The sequence below is a fragment of the Xenopus tropicalis genome, chromosome 4 (genome assembly GCF_000004195.4).
Source record: "Xenopus tropicalis strain Nigerian chromosome 4, UCB_Xtro_10.0, whole genome shotgun sequence".
NCBI classification, from domain to species: domain Eukaryota; kingdom Metazoa; phylum Chordata; class Amphibia; order Anura; family Pipidae; genus Xenopus; species Xenopus tropicalis.
This window is the reverse complement of record NC_030680.2, coordinates 143,988,800-144,010,424: the sequence shown is the minus strand read 5'-3', so window position 1 is coordinate 144,010,424 and position 21,625 is coordinate 143,988,800. Positions and strand designations below refer to the sequence as shown.

The following is a 21,625-nucleotide window of genomic DNA, read 5'->3' as shown; positions in this document are numbered from 1 at the left end:
GTGTCGGACTGGCCCACCAGGATCCCAGGTAAACTCTCAGTGGGCCCAGGGGTCATTGGCCCTCCTGCTCCTGACCATTTGGCCCGTTTCATGGCCATTCCCTATTTCTGAATGGGAAGAGAGAGGGGAAATAGATGGAAGAATAGATGCTAGCATGGAAATAAGAGAGACTGGGAGAATAAAGAGGTTGGGTGAGGAAAGGGGGGAAAACGGTTTGGAGAGTGGGCCTAGGGTCTAAGGTTTTCTGGTGGGCCCCTGGGGTCCCAGTCCGACACTGCACGGGTCCGGGTCCGATATCAATAATTGGTTTTGGGGAACCTCTGGTTTAACCCTGCGTGCTGAACTACAAAACTAGTTTGAGGAGGAAACTCAGAGTTAACCTTTAGCTCTTGGCAATTAAGGTGGCCATACACAGTCAGATCTGCTCGTTTGGAGAGGTCGCCAAGCAAGCAGATCTTCTACCACCTAGGGGTGGTCATAGGGGTTGGGGGAGCACATCAACAAGACAATGTGGTCCCCAATCTGATGGAGAAATCAAACCTGCCCGAACAGGATCTGGCCAATTTCAGGACAGATGCCAGTCGGGGAGGCCAATCAGGGGTGCCCATACATGGGCAGATAATCTGCCGAATCGGTCTAAAGGACCACGATACTGCCCAGATTCTCCGCTTTGACAAATATTGTATTTTTTTTCCCCATCTCCATTCTTCCGACTGATAATAAATATGCACAAATCAGAGGCCTTTCTCTCTCCCCGTAGCGAGCGCCATTGTGAGCGGTTTCCTCGCGAATAACTTTGCATCTAAATCAACTGTCACAAAGAGCAGAAGTCCTGATTTGACAAATGTCTGCCTGACGCCGCTAAAAACCATCAAGGAGGATGAGGAAGGGGAACGCAATTGAGGCAAATTACAAAAAGTGTCAGAGAGGATTCAGACTGTCGGAAGCGCCGTCCCGGCGGCGAGAGGAATGAGTGATGTAGTTAAGCAAGGAGTGCGGGTGAACATGGAATGATAATAAAATGCTTATCAAATGCATCTAGCAGCATAATCGGCGGCTGAGTACAGAATGTTTTGGCAGCAGTCAGTTCCGACTCCATACATCTTACAGTCAGGTATACGGCACTGAGGAACACGTTAAAGGCACAGCGCCAGGTTATAACAGAAGTCACTGTCCCTATAAGACGCTATTTGCCCCTCGCTAAGAATGGGAGAGACCGACCCTGTGGTTGTGTAAATGCGTTGTCATGGCCACGCCCTGTTTCACCCTGACCCCGCCCCATAAAGCCCCTGATCACACTCCCAGCTCTGCCTTTTTCTGTGATATAATAGATATTTGGGTGCAATTCAATGCTTTGGGTGCACTTTACCGAGTGTGAGTGTTACAGTGGATGATCAGAGTTGGGGGGGAAACAGGGAGACCCCCGAAGAATGCATGTCTGCCTAGGTTCAAGCAGAGGGGTCTTAGGTGTGAAATTGGGGCCCCGGGGCTCAGGCACGGTTTACATTTGTGCTCCAGCCTATAGGGACTTTGCTCCACCCCCCAAGACTAGTGCACTATTGGAACTCATGTGGTCCCATACTACTTAACTGGCAGGGCCAGGCAGTGTCGGACTGGGACCCCAGGGGCCCACCAGAAAACCTTAGACCAAACTATTTTTCCCCCTTTCCTCACCCCAACCTCTTTATTCTCCCAGTCTCTTTTATTTACATGCTAGCATCTATTCTTCCATCTATTTCTCCTCTTTCTTCCCATTCAGAAATAGGGAATGGCCATGAAGCAGGCCAAATGGACAGGAGCAGGAGGGCCCACCGGGAGTTTTCCTGGTATCCTGGTGGGCCAGTTCCGACACTGGGGCCAGGGCTGTAATTCAGAGAATGATGGAAGCCCCCCACCACTCAAGTCTGCTTCCAGGGCCCTTGGGTGCCTATATGGCAAATATGGCCCTTGGTATAGTTGAACAACCAAGCAAGCCCAGGTTCTGCCCTTCAAACTAAGTAATATAGGAGCCTTGTCCATACTGATATTAAAAATAGGGCCTTGGCATTTCACAAAGGTCAAAACATTTCTTAAGGGACCAATACAAAATAATTAGTCTATAGCATCTTGCAGCAGCCCTTCTAGCATTTTTCAGAGGTTCTAGGATTCCAATCTGGGCCTAATGGGACCTCAATAGGGCCCATTTAAATTAGCAATGGCTCTCATGTAGAGGGGACAGGAGGGAGTCATCGGAGAGCTCCTCAGTGACCAACAAAGGTCAGTAATAGTGGGGCAGTGGAAACACAGGGGCGATCACCCTAACAAGGTGCCCCATTCTCAATACAAACCAAGGGTGGTCCATTGCACCTAAGACCATTCCCATGATCAGATCTAACCCTGTCTTCATAAGAAGTGAATGATCAGACAGACCCACTGGAGAACAAGGGTGCCTACAGGCTCCAGTGTTGGTTCCCTTAAATAAAACCCTTGGCACGGACACCTCAAAGAGAGAAGAATCCTACAGGAGATATTGATAGAGGGGGAGCAGAATTACTGGGCAGATTATTGGGTGCCCCTGTCTACCAACACACTGAATCTCTATGGTACAGACTTGAACGCCTACCTTTAAATTGATGGGATTGACAAGATGGTGGGGGGTTTGAAGGGACCAGGGGCTTGGGGGTGCATGTCATGGGCAGATTGGAAGTGTTGTCTTTAGCGACACATTTAAAATAGGAGGTACATTGGTAGGGCCATATTTCTATATAGGAACCCAAGGTCCCATGCCTAGGGTGGCACCTTTGGGGGCAGGGGGGACAAGAAATAAGGTAATATTCCCTGTATATAAATAGGGTTTATATTCAATGGTCAAAAAAACATGGCAGCATAGGGCAGAGCTGAGAATGTCACGGGGTCACGGGTGGGGTTAGGCCTGGGCCCGCTAGGCTCCCATCTCTTCTAAGATGACTAGGGCCTGCTACATGACCACAGCAGAACCACATTAGGAATATAAGAATGCAATAAATTAAAGGCAAACTAAAGCTGTTTATATGGCACAAGGGCAAGTGCACCATTTCCCCACTGCTTCTCTTGACTTATGTGTGAATCAGCCGGAATACCATGGGACGGTTCCAGACATTGGCCATGGACAGGTGGCAGCCTGAGCTAGAGTAAATATAGAACTTCCCAGTAGAAACACAGCCATCAACAACACAACCATCATTAACAACCAGTAAAATAATCCCTTATAAATGGTAAATAGTCCTATTTTCACTAGGTTTGACTGACTTGAACTGACAGAACCCCTCAGTGACTGCTAATATCCTTATCATTTACAGTAGGGGGTACATTATCCCTTATAATACATGAGTGATACTCAGAGTTCCCTGTATAACTCAGCCTGCAGCCTTGTGCCTTTATATGGGCACAGAACCCCTCAGTGACTGCTAATATCCTTATCATTTACAGTAGGGGGTACATTATCCCTTATAATACATGAGTGATACTCAGAGTTCCCTGTATAACTCAGCCTGCAGCCTTGTGCCTTTATATGGGGGGCACAGAACCCCTCAGTGACTGCTAATATCCTTATCATTTACAGTAGGGGGTACATTATCCCTTATAATACATGAGTGATACTCAGAGTTCCCTGTATAACTCAGCCTGCAGCCTTGTGCCTTTATATGGGCACAGAACCCCTCAGTGACTGCTAATATCCTTATCATTTACAGTAGGGGGTACATTATCCCTTATAATACATGAGTGATACTCAGAGTTCCCTGTATAACTCAGCCTGCAGCCTTGTGCCTTTATATGGGCACAGAACCCCTCAGTGACTGCCAATATCCTTATAATATATGATTGGAAAGATGTCATTGTTAGATAGCCTCTTCTCATTGGTCAGTGAGTTACCAGTGTGATGGTAACAGTATAGATTGGCAACAATGATTCATGCCTAGCATGTTTTTGGTTTAATACGTTAATCAAAGAAGATGCTAAGGATGAATCCTCAATGGCAACCAGGATGGACCTTTCTAATCAAAACTTGACTGGACCATTGATGGAACTATCAGAACCAATAGGATCATTTTGCCATTTAACAAAGAGCACTGGAGCACCTATGTGTAGGCTAACGAGTCTAAAGCAATTAGCCAACTCCTGCACTGATTAGTGACCATATCAACCTTTATCAAATAAGCTGTAGGTAGCGGTTGATTGAAAAATCAAGATGGAAATTCACAATTTCAATGAAAAACAGGAATCATGGATGTTCTTAAAGAAACTTACCTCCTCTTTGAACCAGTAGGGTAACTTCGCTTCCCTTAGGACATTCGATGAGTAAATCCACAACTTGGTTATGGGTAAGGTTCTGAACATTCTTTTTATTCACCTCTACTATAAGATCTCCTTCTTTGAGGCCCCGGCATCTTGGACTATCTACAATCTGCTTCACTCTCTGGCCCCCACCGCCAGGACTGTCTGCTATGGTAAAGCCAAATCCCATTGGTCCTTTTACTATATGCACAGTAATTAGTTCAGGTTGCGTAGCTATAGAGGATGCCAAGGACACTGTATCATTAGGGTAACCATGGGAACCATTTGAAGAAATGTCAGCAGGGCTGCTAGGCCTTGGATCCTTGACGTTATTGGCTTTTCTAGTTTTACTGCTGTTGCTCGACGGAGAGTCATAATTCTCTTGCCCATTGACAATGATAGGGTCTTTGTCCAATATTGCAACTGATGTCACAAGGCTGGTGTTGGGGTCATCTGGGTCAAACGGAAGAGGATAACCCCGGCATAGTTCAAGGTCCACACTTTCCCCAATGGGTATAGACTGGAAGATCTTCACAACTTGAGCGTGCGTGTAGCCAAGGACGCAGATATCGTTCACGCTAACGATAACATCACCTGCAAACGGGAAAACAAATATATAATTGTGATCTAAACCTGTGAATGTTCTATGATATAGTAGCAATTACTGAACAGTCCTATAAAACGTACCCGTTTCCATTTTGCCGTCCAACGCGGCCGGACCGTCGACGACCAAACTTTTTATTTGCAAGAACTCATCTGGTTCGTCCCCTCCGACAACGGTAAAGCCAAAGCCCCGACTACTTTTCCTTAGCTTCGTATGGATGAACTTGCCTTTCAGTTCAGAGGGGTTCCTGGTGAAGAACGGTTTCACTAAAGTGCGTGAAAAAGAACTCGGGTCAGTTTAGAAACATTTCCATAATATAGAAACAAAATATTTTCTATTAAAAAGAAAAAATCACAACTGTTTTGGGGGGGGGGGGGGGTTCCCAGTAAAGGTGCCTATACACGGGACGATTCTAGCTGCCGATATGGGGACCAATTCTGCAGCTAATCGGCCCATGTATGGGCACTACTGACGGGCCTGTCCGACCGATATCTGGCCTGAAATCGGGCAGGTTAAAAAATCTAGTTGCATAGGGGACCATATTGGCTTGTTGATGCGGTCCCCAAGCCGCCTTTGCCTATGCCCTTTGTTACAATTCGATTGTGTGGCCCCAGGGCCAAACGACCGAATTAGCCTGGATTCTCCCGATATCACCCACCTACAGAAGATCCGCTAGCTCGGTGACATCGTCAAGCGAGCAGATCTGAAGGTGTATGGGCACCTTTAGATGACTGAAGTTCATATTGATGGGGCCTAAAAGTTAAGGTGCCCATACATGTTAAGATCCGCTCGCTTGGCCCGTGCATGGGGACCTTTAGAAGAACTTGCCATCAGATGGGCCACCATAACGGCACTGCCAAACCATGAGTATCACTAGGGACACAGCTTTGACTCCACCATGGGGACCTTTAGAAGAACTTGCCATCAGATGGGCCACCATAACGGCACTGCCAAACCATGAGTATCACTAGGGACACAGCTTTGACTCCACCACCTTTACTCATGGTACAATAAACAGACAATTGGACTTTATGGAAGGAGTAGGCCCACAACAGCTAGAAAGCCAACAACTTGCCATTAAATGAAGTATTACCATGTGATGCCGTTTCTCTTGCTGGTTCCTTCTTTTTTGGAGTAAGGTTGTTAGGAAGCATTATGGGGGGCGGAGCAATGGTTGGATGGTCCCCTGTCCATTCTGTTAAAAAGAAAATAAACCAATGTTAGAGGAGCAGAACCTTTTCCAACATCATCTATAACGGTGTGCTGCTAAAACCCCAGAGGAGCTCAAAGGTTCCCTATAAATTGTGCACAGTAAACAATAGAGCCAATGTTTTTTGGAGCCTTTTAACACTGCCCCCCCCCTCCCCAAGGGGTCCCTGTTATGTTGGGGGGGCAATAACAAAATGCACCCTTTGCCCTACACATTACCATTATACAATAATATGGTATGGGTTGGAATGGGTTATTCCAGCTACAGCATCAGAACTGTATTATTGTTTATATTGTTTCTATCCAATCACAAGATCCCAAGCACAAAATATAGGCCACGCAGCCAAATAAGGACACGGGCACGTTACATAAGCTTACGGACTGACACAGAGGAGTTAATCCCCACCATAGGCTGCATAGCTTGGCTCAGGGTGCCCTCCTGTGGAAGTCTGTCTGCCGTCTCGCTGCTATGGGAATCACTGGGGTATTTTAGCCTTTATTTACTTACAAGACAACTAGTTAGTAACAACTAGTTAGTAGTTCAGTAACAACTAGGAATCTAGTTTAAAGCAATTGTTCCCATTAATATAAAATGCGCGTGTTAGCCATAATGGGTTAATTTTCACACTTTATCTACCATGGTCCATGGTTAATACTGGACTTGTATCTATAGGGAATCACAGAAGGCAAGAGCTGGCCATTAATGGGCTGAGGTAGTCAGCTTAGCAGCTTATTGGCCTGTCCATTGGGCAAAAATGACACTGACAATATCTGGCCCAATAGTTCTGCATAATCCCCATGTGATCTGATCGCTGTCTTTGGGCCAAGCAATCCGATCAGGCTGATGTGGCCAACTTACTAGGGCAGTGATCCCCAACCAGTGGCTCGGGGGCAACATGTTGCTCACCAACCCCTTGGGTGTTGCTCTCAGTGCCCCCAAACCAGGGAGTTATTTTTGAATTCCTGACTTGGGGGCAAGTTTTGGTTGAATAAAAACAATATTTCCAACCAGATAAAGCCCCATGTAAGCTGATAGGGTGCATAGAGGCTGCCTAATAGCCAATCACAGCCCTTATTTGGCTCCTCCATGAACTTTTATGGTGCTTGTGTTGCTCCCCAAGTCTTTTTACATTTGACTGTGGCTCACAAGTAAGAAAGGTTGGGGACCCCTGGCTTCTGATTTCATGGATCCTGAGCAGATCCAAGAAAGAAACTTTTGGTAGGTCACATGACCCCAGATGAAACAATATAGCTCCTCCCTACCCACGTTGCTACTAGTGTTTCTGCCAGGCCAGTAGAAATGATACTTGATGCCAATGTTTCAGATTGTATTCCAGCTCCCAACAACTTCTTAGCAATAGTCACCAGCTGCCATATGGGCCATGGACCAGCAGAAGCCAATGGCTGAACTTGTCCAATGGCACAAAGTTAATCAGGACCTCAAGTGAAATGTTGTGGTCTTAAGGTGGCCATACATGCCAAGATCCACTCACTTAGCGAGGTCGCCAAGCGAGTGGATCTTCTCCCGATATCCCCACCTATGGGTGGGTGATATCGGGCTAATTCAGGCTAATTCGGTCGTTTGGCCCTGTGGCCAGATATCGGTCGGGCAGGCCCGTTGTTAGAATCACTCTAAGGGACCGATATCAGCAGCTAGAATTGGCCCATGTATGGGGACCTTTAGAGATCTCGCTGGACAGAACCATTGTAAAGAGAAGAACTGAACACAACTGAGATATTTAATTGGCTCTTGTGTATTTACCTTCACTTTGCTGCTGTCCAAGCTGTTTCTTTCGTTTGGCCTCCAATACAGGATTTTCATACTGCGTTTTCTTGTTTATGTGACTGTAAAAGGAGAATAAAATAAGCAAAATTCAGCTTCTAAATCAGCAATAACCTAGAGAATCTGAGATATTATTAACCTGCCTCCTCCTGTCCTGCCAATGAAAATGCTGTCTGGTTGCCGGGGTCACAGTTGCGCCCCTGTGCGCCCCATTAAAAACATTCATTATAGGAAAGAAACACAGAAACCTCTCTCTCCAAGTAAAATAATATCCAGCCTGGCAGTCATTTATTTTTTGTTCCGAATAACGGCAGAGTCAGCATTCTGTAAAGGCAAAGCCTGTAACCGTGGGCTTTAGCTTAGTGGAGTAAGTAATCGCTTTGGGAGTATTGCATTCCCCTCTGCTACCTGAGCTATCAGGCATTTTAGCCGGGGAGTATTTTATTATACGGGGGAGAATTCTTTAATCCCACCAATACATTTAGTTTTCCGTGGATAGTTGGGAGTTTTCATGTGAAAAGGAAACAAAATTGGACATTATTTAATGTTTAAATGATTCCCTTTTCTCTGTAATAATAAAACAGTACCTGTACTTGATCCCAACTAAGATATAATTACCCCTTATTGGGGCAGAACAGTCCTATTGGGTTTATTTAATGGTTAAATGATTCCCTTTTCTCTGTAATAATAAAACAGTACCTGTACTTGATCCCAACTAAGATATAATTACCCCTTATTGGGGCAGAACAGTCCTATTGGGTTTATTTCATGGTTAAATGATTCCCTTTTCTCTGTAATAATAAAACAGTACCTGTACTTGATCCCAACTAAGATATAATTACCCCTTATTGGGGGCAGAACAGCCCTATTGGGTTTATTTAATGGTTAAATGATTCCCTTTTCTCTGTAATAATAAAACAGTACCTGTACTTGATCCCAACTAAGATATAATTACCCCTTATTGGGGGCAGAACAGCCCTATTGGGTTTATTTAATGGTTAAATGATTCCCTTTTCTCTGTAATAATAAAACAGTACCTGTACTTGATCCCAACTAAGATATAATTACCCCTTATTGGGGGCAGAACAGCCCTATTGCCTATTGGGTTTATTTAATGGTTAAATGATAGTAGACAGCATGGAGATCCAAATTACAGAAAGATCCTTTATGCATAAAACTAAGCACTTTGGGCCTTTTCCTTCTTTGACAATTTGCCCCAAATGCTGCATCTTTAAGAACCATCTTTTTATGCCTTTTATGCCCAGAAGAACATAACAGCAATCCTATTTAGCCCATATTCCACTCAGAGACGTGTCTGCTCTGTGCAGAGTGCTCCTCAGTGATATTTTTAGGCAGCAATAAATATTGCATTGCCAGATCAGCTCCTATAAGCCCCAAAGCAGTTGATCTTGGAGAGCTCTAGAAATTAGATTTTTTTTTTTTTTTTAATTTAAACTCCAGGCAGAATATGCCTATTTTCTTAGAGTCACGTGATCCAAGCTCAATCCCCCCCAGTGCTCTGAATGCCTTTGTTTCCTTAGACCCAGCAGCCTAGGAACTTATACGAGAAAACAGACTATGATGAAAATATTCACACAGGTGACAGACAGAACTGTCGGATGAAAGTGTCGGCTCTAATGCAGCAACCGAGTACAAATGCAACAGCACAGACATAATACTTACTCTACATAGTAGACTCCATAAACCGGGTCTTCAATTTTCTCCCATCCAGCGGGCAATTCTATTTAGGGAAGAAAATTAAAAGTATTTTAGGAATATCAAAGCCGTTTAGGAATATTTCACTTAGATTTACAATGTGTCACATTTTTTGGATAGAAAATACAGGTATGGGATCCCTTAACAGGAAACCAGTTATCCAGAACTTTCTGAATTACGGAAAGGCCATCTCCTATAAACTCCATTATAAGCAAATAATTGTAATTTTTAAAAATGATTCCCTTTTATTTGTAATAATAAAACAGTACCTGTACTTGATCCCAACTAAGATATAATTACCCCTTATTGGGGCAGAACAGCCCTATTGGGTTTATTTAATGGTTAAATGATTCCCTTTTCTCTGTAATAATTAAACAGTACCTGTACTTGATCCCAACTAAGATATAATTGCCCCTTATTGGGGGCAGAACAGCCCTATTGGGTTTATTTCATGGTTAAATGATTCCCTTTTCTCTGTAATAATAAAACAGTACCTGTACTTGATCCCAACTAAGATATAATTACCCCTTATTGGGGCAGAACAGCCCTATTGGGTTTATTTAATGGTTAAATGATTCCCTTTTCTCTGTAATAATAAAACAGTACCTGTATTTGATCCCAACTAAGATATAATTACCCCTTATTGGGGGCAGAACAGCCCTATGGGGGTTTATTTAATGGTTAAATGATTCCCTTTTCTCTGTAATAATAAAACAGTACCTGTACTTGATCCCAACTAAGATATAATTACCCCTTATTGGGGGCAGAACAGCCCTATTGGGTTTAGTTAATGGTTAAATGATTCCCTTTTCTCTGTAATAATAAAACAGTACCTGTACTTGATCCCAACTAAGATATAATTACCCCTTATTGGGGCAGAACAGCCCTATTGGGTTTATTTAATGGTTAAATGACTCCCTTTTCTCTGTAATAATAAAACAGTACTTAAGTTATAGAGATCCAAACTACGGAAAGATCCCTTATATGGAATACCCCGGGCCCCGAGCATTCTGGATAACAGGTCCCATACCTGTACTGCTGTTGGATGCCCACGTTGATGGGGCCCTAGGCTGACAGGTGTTCACAGCAGCCCCTTATTCACCCCCCCCCCCCCCCCGGGCAAATGAGTAGATCATATGAAGGTCTGTACAAACCTATCAGAAAGTTGCCTTATCCATGGCCTTAAGTGGCTCTTGCCAACTGGATTTGGCAGTCAGACTGATTGATATGTGGCTGAACCCTGAGCATTTATTAGATGGGGAAGTTATAGTTTTGGTCCAACTTGGTCAAAAGAGGCCAATTAGCAGCCAGTTATTGTCCAGTAATAATAGCCAGATAAGTTCTGCAGAAAAGCAGATGACTAAACACTTAATAACATCTTCATTATGGGTCTTCAAAGCAATTTTAGGGGAGTAGATATGCCATCAAACCAGATTCTCTCCCACATAATGGCATTCTGACTCGTTTGCAACCATTATAAGAGAGGTGTCCAAATGGTGTTCCAGGAAGTGGATATGGGTAAAGTATAACCATATCAGCCTTAAACATGTTAAACATAAGTTACTAGCCAAATGGGACGGACCACCATGCCAACCATGGCCAACAATGGAAACCATCTCAAGTATGGCGTATCAGGCCTTGCTTAGATAGATATGGGGCAGCCATGGGTTCACAGAATTTTCCTTCGCTGCATATAATAATAATGGTTGTAACAAACTCATAATATAGGGCAAAATGACCCAGGTGCATCCAAGAGGAATGAATATCCACATGAAAAAAATGCAGCACTCATGGGACTTCTGAATAAATGGAAAAGTTATTAGTTTGTCAATGATTTGTTCCTACAGGAGAAGTTCAATTCAAGAAGTCATACAAATCATGGGATCAAAGCAGAATAAATAATGAAATAACTTGAGTGCTTTGGGTTCCTTATCCTTTTGTAGCTTAAAAAGAAAAAATGACAATGGCCCGAGGTAGATCTATAAAAAGGAATAAGTAAATGAACTGAGCTGCACCGGATTCCATATATTACTAGAACGCAGCCTCAGTAAAACCCAATTACACCGCGCGGCTTTGTTTTGAGTTAATTACATGACATTTATAGTAATATTTCAAAGAGTGGGCGGAGGTGTCATGAAATTAGCAGATTTCCATTCGTCGCCAAACGTTCCGCAGAGTAAATGAAAGTGAAGGCGGAAAAAAGACAAAAACACCCTATTACTCGGGGATTTATAAAGCATCGCATTTCCTTTGGATGCAAGTAAATGAAATCATGGATTTTTTATTTATATGAGCAGAGCCACAAAGGAAGAGCAAGACGTGCCCACATTTATCCCTACATACATCTGCTGCCAGTTATTCAGCTGCTGGACAAAAAGACAACAAAAGCCACTACTGGGTAACAGATTACTATTGACGAGATTCAGTGGCACAAAGGACACAATGTTCACATCATTAGCAAAACACCCGTACTAACTGCTCATATAAGGAAAGAAGCATCTGGACACCAGCTTGTCCAACATCTCAATCCCAAACCAAGGGGATTAGTATGAAACTTCCCCTCTGTTCAGCGCTAAGAGCCCCTACTCTTCTGGGAAGGTTCCCACTAGATGTTGGGAACATCTAGTCAGACGTCAGACCTCAACCTTACTGATTTCCTGTGGGATGAAATGGAAGCCCAACTGTGAGCCAGGCCTGATCCCCCAACATCACTGCCCAACCTCACTAATGCTCTTGTGGCTGAATGAAAGAAACTCCCAGCAACAATGTCCCAACATCTAGTGGGAACCTTCCCAGAAGAGTAGGGGCTCTTAGCGCTGAACAGAGGGGCAGTTTCATACTAATGTGCAGTCTGGTTCTCCTACTTCCATCTCCTGCTGAAACAGGACTTCTTCAAACACATAGGAAACACCTGATTGTCAAGAATGTAATTGTTTATTGTAGCCATAAGGTTTGCTTTCAGTGGAAGCAGGCACCCAAGCCAAAGCCATGGAAACAGCCTCAACCCATCATTTCTCCTCAACCAAGATTAACTCTCTGTATTAGGCATTCAGGCAGGTAGTGTTCTCCTGGCCCAAACCCAGACTTTTCCATCAGACAGCCAGATGGCGACATGGAATTTATTGCTCCAGAAGATGCATTTCTACTGATCAACAGATCCTTAACCTTCCTGAGACAGTTTGGAACTCAGCATTAAATGTTCCAACTGCAGACATGACATTTGACATGGATGTCCAGCAACATTTGGGCATATAGGGTACAGGTATAGGACCTGTTATCCTGAATGCTCGGGACCAAGGGTATTCTGGATTTCCGTAATTTGGATCTCCATACCTTAAGTCTACTAAAAAACAATAAAACATTGATTAAACTAATAAGACTGTTTTGCATCCAATAAGGATTATTTATATCTTAGTTGGGTTCAAGTACAGGTACTGTTTTATTATTACAGAGAAAAGGGAATCATTTAACCATGAAATAAACCCAATAGGGCTGTTCTGCCCCAATAAGGGGTAATTATATCTTAGTTGGGATCAAGTACAGGTACTGTTTTATTATTACAGAGAAAAGGGAATCATTTAACCATTAAATAAACCCAATAGGGCTGTTCTGCCCCCAATAAGGGGTAATTATATCTTAGTTGGGATCAAGTACAGGTACTGTTTTATTATTACAGAGAAAAGGGAATCATTTAACCATGAAATAAACCCAATAGGGCTGTTCTGCCCCCAATAAGGGGTAATTATATCTTAGTTGGGATCAAGTACAGGTACTGTTTTATTATTACAGAGAAAAGGGAATCATTTAACCATTAAATAAACCCAATAGGGCTGTTCTGCCCCAATAAGGGGTAATTATATCTTAGTTGGGATCAAGTACAGGTACTGTTTTATTATTACAGAGAAAAGGGAATCATTTAACCATGAAATAAACCCAATAGGGCTGTTCTGCCCCAATAAGGGGTAATTATATCTTAGTTCGGATCAAGTACATTTACTGATTTATTTCTACAGAGAAAAAGGAAATCAGTTTTAAAATTCTGAATTATTTAATTAAAATGGAGTTTATGGGAGACAGGCTTTCCGTAATTCGGCGCTTTCTGGATAACAAGTTTCCAGATAAGGGATCCTATACCTGTATTTACTACTAGAGCAGTGGATCAATCTAAGGATTGGGCTTTTGTCTGATATCTAGCATATAGGGTGCTCAGACACAAGCAAGCCCTATATGCAACATGGACAAATATAGTGAAAGAATCACATATATTTCAAATGTACCTAAGAATAAAGGTTTAAAAAAATGTTTACAGCATTAGAACATTCCAGAAAAAATACCTGGACTGATAATAACTGCATTTCTACCAAGAACTTCAGGATCTGGGCACTATAGGACATGGATAGTGGATGGCAGATAGTGCTGGCAGATAGTCCTACCTAAGCACAGAGCAGAGCTTTCTAGAAGAAATTATACCCAGCCAATAAGCCAACGGACTCACCCACTGCACAAAGCAGCTAAGCAATATCTCAATTCCTCACACAGGGGGTTAAACAAGAGTTATAGGCCCGTTCCCAAGCCACATCTTCAGGAAGTCATTAGTGAATGCAATTACTCAGTACTTGAGATTGATACATCCAGGGTGTCTTTTTTAAAGGCCTGGGAAATACTTTTGAATCGCTAGAATCTGTGGTTAAAGATATTTATGTTCATGTGTACGTTCATATAAATCGATTTTCCTCAGCGGGCTGAATCACTGACATTTGGATGCTTCAGAATTTCTCAAAAATACAACTGAACATGAGCAATGGAATCCGAGCACCGTGAACTTCTCTTCAAAGTGAGGTTAAAGACCCATAAAGGCTCAGGGTGGAAATGATGTACCTTATCGAAACAGCTGCTGATAGGCTAGAACAGAGGTCCCCAACCTCTCTTACTCGTGAGCCACAGTCAAATATAAAAAGACTTGGGGAGCAACGCAAGCACCATAAAAGTTCATGGAGGAGCCAAATAAGGGCTGTGATTGGCTATTAGGGAGCCTCTATGCACCCTATCAGCTTACAGGGGCTTTATTTGGTAGGAAATCCTGTTTTTATTCAACCAAAACTTGCCCCCAAGTCAGGAATTCAAAAATAACTCCCTGGTTTGGGGGCACTGAGAGCAACATCCAAGGGGTTGGGGAGCAACATGTTGCCCCTGAGCCACTGGTTGGGGATCACTGGGCTAGAAGTACATTAGCCCTTTGACAGCATATCCTTAAGAGTCTTTGTCCAACCTCCACACTGGTGGCAACAAAAACGTGCTCAACTGACTGGGAGTGCTCAACTTATGTACTGGGAGTGCTCAGCTAACTTACTGGAAGTGCTCAACTAACTTGCTGGGAGTGCTCAGTGTTTACCAAATGTCTAGAGCAATCCAGACATGGCCAAAAGAAAATGGACCACCTTATACCTGACCTTGCCCATGGCGTGGGCATAACCGTGCTAAAAATTACTTATATGCCAACTAAACCCTTGGCTTTCCAAACTATAATACTTCATGGTCACATCTTGCTAGGCAGCAACTTCATTTATGGTCACATGAGGCTTTTTGACCAATTGAAAAACCAACAATCTAAAGGAAGGATAAAACACTCCATATTTTAAACACTGTTTTGATATTTTTATGTTTGATCAAGGACAAGTTAACAGGCAGAACACTTTCAATAAATGAACGGAGTTGTCTTAGTAGAGAATTGAAAGCCCACATATACTGTATTTCCATTAACCAGCTTGTAAAGGACAAGAATTACAGATGTGTGCAAGGCATTGTGGGAAACAGAGTCTTACCTGGAGAGCCGATGCCTGTAAGTGTTTTAATGGTAAATATAGTCAGGAGCAGCAGTGGGCGGGGGGGGGGGGGGGGGGGGGGGGGGGACAGCAAAAGGAGAGAGATGCAGCTCTGAATAGCAATTATGTTCTAAATAACATTAAATTCAATAATATGCAATTTGTATATATTGGAAAGTAGCTTAGAATTAAATTTGCTTGAATTATATTTGGGTTTTTAACCCCTTAATTATACACATTCTCCTGTAATGTTATATGATGCTGAAGGGAAACATACCTCCCAACATTACCAATGTAAAAGCAGGATGTTTTGGCCACGCCCCCTGATCTGCCCTTGGCCATGCCTTGTTGTGTTAGCCAGATTTAGTAAGCCCCACCCCTTTTTGGTTGCCCTGTTGGGAGGTATGGTGAGCCAGAAACGTTGCGCGGGTTTCACAGTATTGTGAAGATGATCAAAAGCGTAAGTGGCAAATTACCTAGTTCACTGTCCAGTTCCTCGGTGTGTACCCCTTCTTCTCCAAGGCAAGAGCAGCAACGAGACAGAGAGAGTAAAAGAAAAATTCAGATACCAGCACCAAGAAAATCCCTTTAGTAAACATACACCAGTTCAAGATAACAGGCTAAACCCGAATGTCCCAGTGGTTCTCTGTACTCTAACAGCACCTACAGAACATTCTAGAGCATCAGCAAAGGCCTATGGAACTTTCCAAAGCACTAGATGTGTTTAAGTCTGAGAACCTATGGAAAGTCCCAAGGCCCAAGAGGTGTACAAGCTAGAGAGCCAATGGAATGTTCTAAAAGCACAAGTTGTGGAATGTTTAAACACACCAGTGGCTTATAGAACATTACATGTGTGTAAGTCAATCATACCTCCCAATGGCCCTGTGAGACAGTCCTGAAGAGTAGACACCAAAAAGGGGCAAGTGGAGGCATTTCAGGTGGATCGGGGGGCTTTTTAGGGCATAATTGGTAGTGGCCAGTGCAAAAGAGCAGGTGTGAGAATGTTGGGGAGGTATGTAGGTCACAAAAGCACCAGAGGTGTGCAAACCAGGTTGTGTATGGAAGGTTCCAAAGCACCAGAGGTGTGCAAACCAGGTTGTGTATGGAAGGTTCCAAAGCACCAGAGGGCGTAAGGGCATTATAAAGCACCAGAAATGTCCATGTCCTACCACAAATGGTATGTTCCAAAGCATCAGCAGAGGTTAAAAGCAGAGCCCTAGTGTTTGTAGCAGTTGCATGCAATGGGAAATCAAGAACCTCCAATGTGGCCTAACAATGTTTATTAGGGCTATACAACTTGCAGCTTCCAGCCATCAATTGAGGGTTGAAGGATGGAGAGATCTAGCCTGGATCATAAACCTTCACATAACTGCTCATCTTCAAGTATTATGCCACCTCTACTGGCCATTTGTACCTCCTACACTGGCCATTTGTACCTCCTACACTGGCCATTTGTACCACCTACACTGGCCATTTGTACCACCTACACTGGCCATTTGTACCACCTACACTGGCCATTTGTACCACCTATAGTGCCCATTTGTACCACCAATACTGGCCATTTGTACCTCCTACACTGGCCATTTGTACCACCTATAGTGCCCATTTGTACCTCCTACACTGGCCATTGGTACCTCCTACACTGGCCATTTGTACCACCTACACTGGCCATTTGTACCACCTATACTGGCCATTTGTACCACCTATACTGGCCATTTGTACCACCTACACTGGCCATTTGGACCACCTATACTGCCCATTTGGACCACCTATACTGCCCATTTGGACCACCTATACTGGCCATTTGGATCACCGAGTGCACAATTGTGGGGCTGTTTTACTAATAAAGCATTAACACAATAACAAAATGTATCAGCCATATAGAATCCGAGATAGCGGCTTGTCAATGGAGGTTCCTCAGAAGGTGTTGGAACGGCATAGGGAACGGAGCAAGGACAGCAAGGAGAGGGCATCAGCGGGTAATGAGACACAGACGAGCTGGAATGAGGCTTAATTGGAAGGAAAGAAGGAGGAACGGAAAGGGGAGATTTAGCAGAGCTGTAAATAATGAAGTGCAGGAAGCGAGGGAAGGGCGTATAAGTGGCGCTAAGGTACACATCTAGCTATAGTTCCTCCAGAGCTTGGGAGATACGGCCCATTCAGTCCATTAACCAGCAACCAATTAAGCTAATAATCCTGTATGTGCTCCTCTGATTTATAGATCCACGTCATTCTCCAATAAATGTGGACACACGAGCTGTCAGCATTACGGTACTTACCGATAATTATACCCCCCCGTGTGACATACGGCTCTGGTGCACAAATATGGGGAATTATATTATTAGTTCAATTATCTCCCTCTCCAGGCCGTATGCAGATTTGTTCTAATTCTATCCCCCCCCCCCGTATTATGCACGTGTTATGCACTTTGAAAAAGCCATAAACATAAATAGGGGCTTAAAGGAAAAGCAAAACCAAATGTTATGTATTTTTTGGCATCAAGCTTCCTCTCGACTCAGCCATCTTTAATCTATAGTCTAATCAAGCCCCACCTACTCCACTGTGCACAGTGACGACTTGGGAGAATACATATTACTTCCTCCCGTTAAAAAGTTGAGTCCTAAGAAGCTGCGGTTCTAGATTATTTTTTTAGTTATGCCATAAGATCTACTTCCTGTGGGTTCTGGGGTATTATACATGGAATTGGCACTGTATTTATACTAAATGTGTTCTGGGGTATTATACATGGAATTGGCACTGTATTTATCCTGCTGTGGGTTCTGGGGTATTATACATGGAATTGGCACTGTATTTATCCTGCTGTGTGTTCTGGGGTATTATACATGGAATTGGCACTGTATTTATCCTGCTGTGGGTTCTGGGGTATTATACATGGAATTGGCACTGTATTTATCCTGCTGTGTGTTCTGGGGTATTATACATGGAATTGGCACTGTATTTATCCTGCTGTGTGTTCTAGGGTATTATACATGGAATTGGCACTGTATTTATCTTCCTGTGGGTTCTGGGGTATTATACATGGAATTGGCACTGTACTTATCCTGCTGTGGGTTCTGGGGTTTTATACATGGAATTGGCACTGTATTTATCTTCCTGTGGGTTCTGGGGTATTATACATGGAATTGGCACTGTATTTATCCTGCTGTGTGTTCTGGGGTATTATACATGGAATTGGCACTGTATTTATCCTGCTGTGTGTTCTGGGGTATTATACATGGAATTGGCACTGTATTTATCCTGCTGTGTGTTCTGGGGTATTATACATGGAATTGGCCCTGTATTTATCCTGCTGTGGGTCCTGGGGTATTATACATGGAATTGGCACTGTATTTATCCTGCTGTGGGTTCTGAGGTATTATACATGGAATTGGCACTGTATTTATCCTGCTGTGTGTTCTGGGGTATTATACATGGAATTGGCCCTGTATTTATCCTGCTGTGGGTTCTGAGGTATTATACATGGAATTGGCACTGTATTTATCCTGCTGTGTGTTCTGGGGTATTATACATGGAATTGGCCCTGTATTTATCTGCTGTGGGTTCTGAGGTATTATACATGGAATTGGCACTGTATTTATCCTGCTGTGTGTTCTGGGGTATTATACATGGAATTGGCACTGTATTTATCCTGCTGTGTGTTCTGGGGTATTATACATGGAATTGGCACTGTATTTATCCTGCTGTGTGTTCTGGGGTATTATACATGGAATTGGCCCTGTATTTATCCTGCTGTGTGTTCTGGGGTATTATACATGGAATTGGCACTGTATTTATCCTGCTGTGGGTTCTGAGGTATTATACATGGAATTGGCACTGTATTTATCCTGCTGTGTGTTCTGGGGTATTATACATGGAATTGGCACTGTATTTATCCTGCTGTGTGTTCTGGGGTATTATACATGGAATTGGCACTGTATTTATCTGCTGTGGGTTCTGAGGTATTATACATGGAATTGGCACTGTATTTATCCTGCTGTGGGTTCTGAGGTATTATACATGGAATTGGCACTGTATTTATCCTGCTGTGTGTTCTGGGGTATTATACATGGAATTGGCCCTGTATTTATCCTGCTGTGGGTCCTGGGGTATTATACAAGGAATTGGCCCTGTATTTATCTGCTGTGGGTTCTGGGGTATTATACAAGGAATTGGCCCTGTATTTATCTGCTGTGGGTTCTGGGGTATTATACAAGGAATTGGCCCTGTATTTATCTGCTGTGGGTTCTGGGGTATTATACATGGAATTGGCACTGTATTTATCCTGCTGTGGGTTCTGGGGTTATTATACATGGAATTGGCACTGTATTTATCCTGCTGTGGGTTCTTGGGTATTATACATGGAATTGGCACTGTATTTATCCTGCTGTGGGTTCTGGGGTATTATACATGGAATTGGCACTGTATTTATCCTGCTGTGGGTTCTGGGGTATTATACATGGAATTGGCACTGTATTTATCCTGCTGTGGGTTCTGGGGTATTATACATGGAATTGGCACTGTATTTATCTGCTGTGTTTTCTGGGGAGGTGGGTATTATATATGAAGTTGGCACTGTATATTTAATGTTATGTGTTGATATTAAACATGAAATTGACCCTGTATTTATACTACTACTATGTGGGTGGTGGAGTATTACATGTACAATTGGCCAGTTCCAAGCACCCTAAGCAACCTGGCAAGCTCCACCCCCACTACTTAAGTGCAAACACACATGGGTGCATGCTGTGATGACGTTGGGGTAGGAGTGGAGAGAAGAGCAAGTATTGGAAGAGCGCGGGGACACAGGTGAGAGTGGGATCATGAGTAGGACCGGAGCACTTGGACTAGGGGTAGGCAGACAAGAGGTACGGGCCTAGCGCCCCCCAAGCATTGCGTCTTAGGCACAAGCTACATCTGCCGACCCCTTGGTCCGTCCCTGGAATTGGCACAACCTGCAAGATATTAATGATTCTTACTAATTAGGCTCATATCCAGCACAGCCATATGCCCGCTCAGTGCCCAGACTGGGTCTCTCCGGCTATAAGCAGATCACTTACCATCATCTTCACATTCTTCCAGAGGCTTCTGCTGTTTGTTCAGGCACCGGGGGTCTAACCAAGATGTCGTTTTAGTGTTATGGCTACAAACAGAAAGAAAAATGTAAATATACTGAGCCAATTCTAACTGTACAACAACCATTTTAGTCAAATGTACACAACCCCTACTTTCCTAATTTAGGTTAGTCTTAAATAATGGGTGTGGCCTAACAGAAAATGGATAAAATTCTGTTTTTTGGTTGCTGGGGTCAGTGACCCAGGTGACAAGACAGCAGTCTTAGGATAATAAATAAAAGTCAAACAATAAGAAATTGAAGAGCAGCTGCAAAAGTCGCTTAGACAAGGTCCCTCTATAGCAATGATCCCCAACCAGTAGCTCAGGGGGGCAACATGTTGCTCCCCAACCCCTTGGATGTTGCTCTCAGTGCCCCCAAACCAGGGAGTTATTTTTGAATTCCTGACTTGGGGGCAAGTTTCAGTAGCATAAAAACCAAGTATAATGCCAAACAGTCTTCTGTAGGCTGCCAGTCCCCATAGGGGCTATTAAGTAGCCAATTATAGCCCTTATTTGCACCCCCAGGAACTTTTTTCATGCTTGTGTTGCTCACAGGTATAAAAGGTTGGGGATCCCTGCTCTATAGTATACTAAAGGTCTATTATAAGTTGCACTTCTCCTTTAATATAACTGAACAACTCTCTAAAACAAAAGTAAATTGTCTACATCTGCTTTAATACAGAATTACTGAGCCAAATTCACTAGACCTGCCCAACACAGGGGTGCACTTCCCCAAACCTACCAACAGAGGGCATCTGCCAACACCATTAAGCATCTTCTGCATGTAAAAAAGCACCAAATCTGCATGATTTCCCCCATCCCCCAGCTCAGGCAGTTGTTGGGAGATTTGCTAAGCTTCTTGCTTCACCAAGCAGTATTTCAGCCGCACAGATGACTGCTTTGCTCTGTGTGCGAGGAATTAATATCTCCTTGTGAGTCGGGGTCCGGATGTGCCAGGAGCTGCCCAGTTCGGATAAATACCTATTCATACACAGCTACTGCAGCGATACAGTCTATTGTATCATTTCTGGTCTTTAATAACAAAACTGCTGCAACCTGCCCACAAACCTGCCCTCAACAGCCCCG

At 43.4% G+C, this 21,625-nt stretch overlaps 1 protein-coding gene across 14 annotated transcripts in view; it reads right to left on the bottom strand.

Moving 5' to 3' along the window:
- magi1 (membrane associated guanylate kinase, WW and PDZ domain containing 1) overlaps positions 1-21,625 on the bottom strand; it is a 299,144-nt gene that overhangs the window by 49,893 nt on the left and 227,626 nt on the right. For 5 of the 14 annotated variants that reach the window (XM_031901235.1, XM_031901238.1, XM_031901227.1 and 2 more), the window contains 8 exons: positions 20,485-20,567; positions 15,904-15,942; positions 15,428-15,442; positions 9,573-9,630; positions 7,869-7,951; positions 5,991-6,092; positions 4,981-5,163; positions 4,267-4,887 (listed from right to left, as the gene is read on the bottom strand). In XM_031901235.1, coding sequence (XP_031757095.1) covers positions 4,267-4,887; positions 4,981-5,163; positions 5,991-6,092; positions 7,869-7,951; positions 9,573-9,630; positions 15,428-15,442; positions 15,904-15,942; positions 20,485-20,567 — 1,184 coding nt within the window. The remainder of the gene's footprint in view (positions 1-4,266; positions 4,888-4,980; positions 5,164-5,990; positions 6,093-7,868; positions 7,952-9,572; positions 9,631-15,427; positions 15,443-15,903; positions 15,943-20,484; positions 20,568-21,625) is intronic. The other 9 variants (XM_031901241.1, XM_031901233.1, XM_031901240.1 and 6 more) reach the window with 4 other exon arrangements.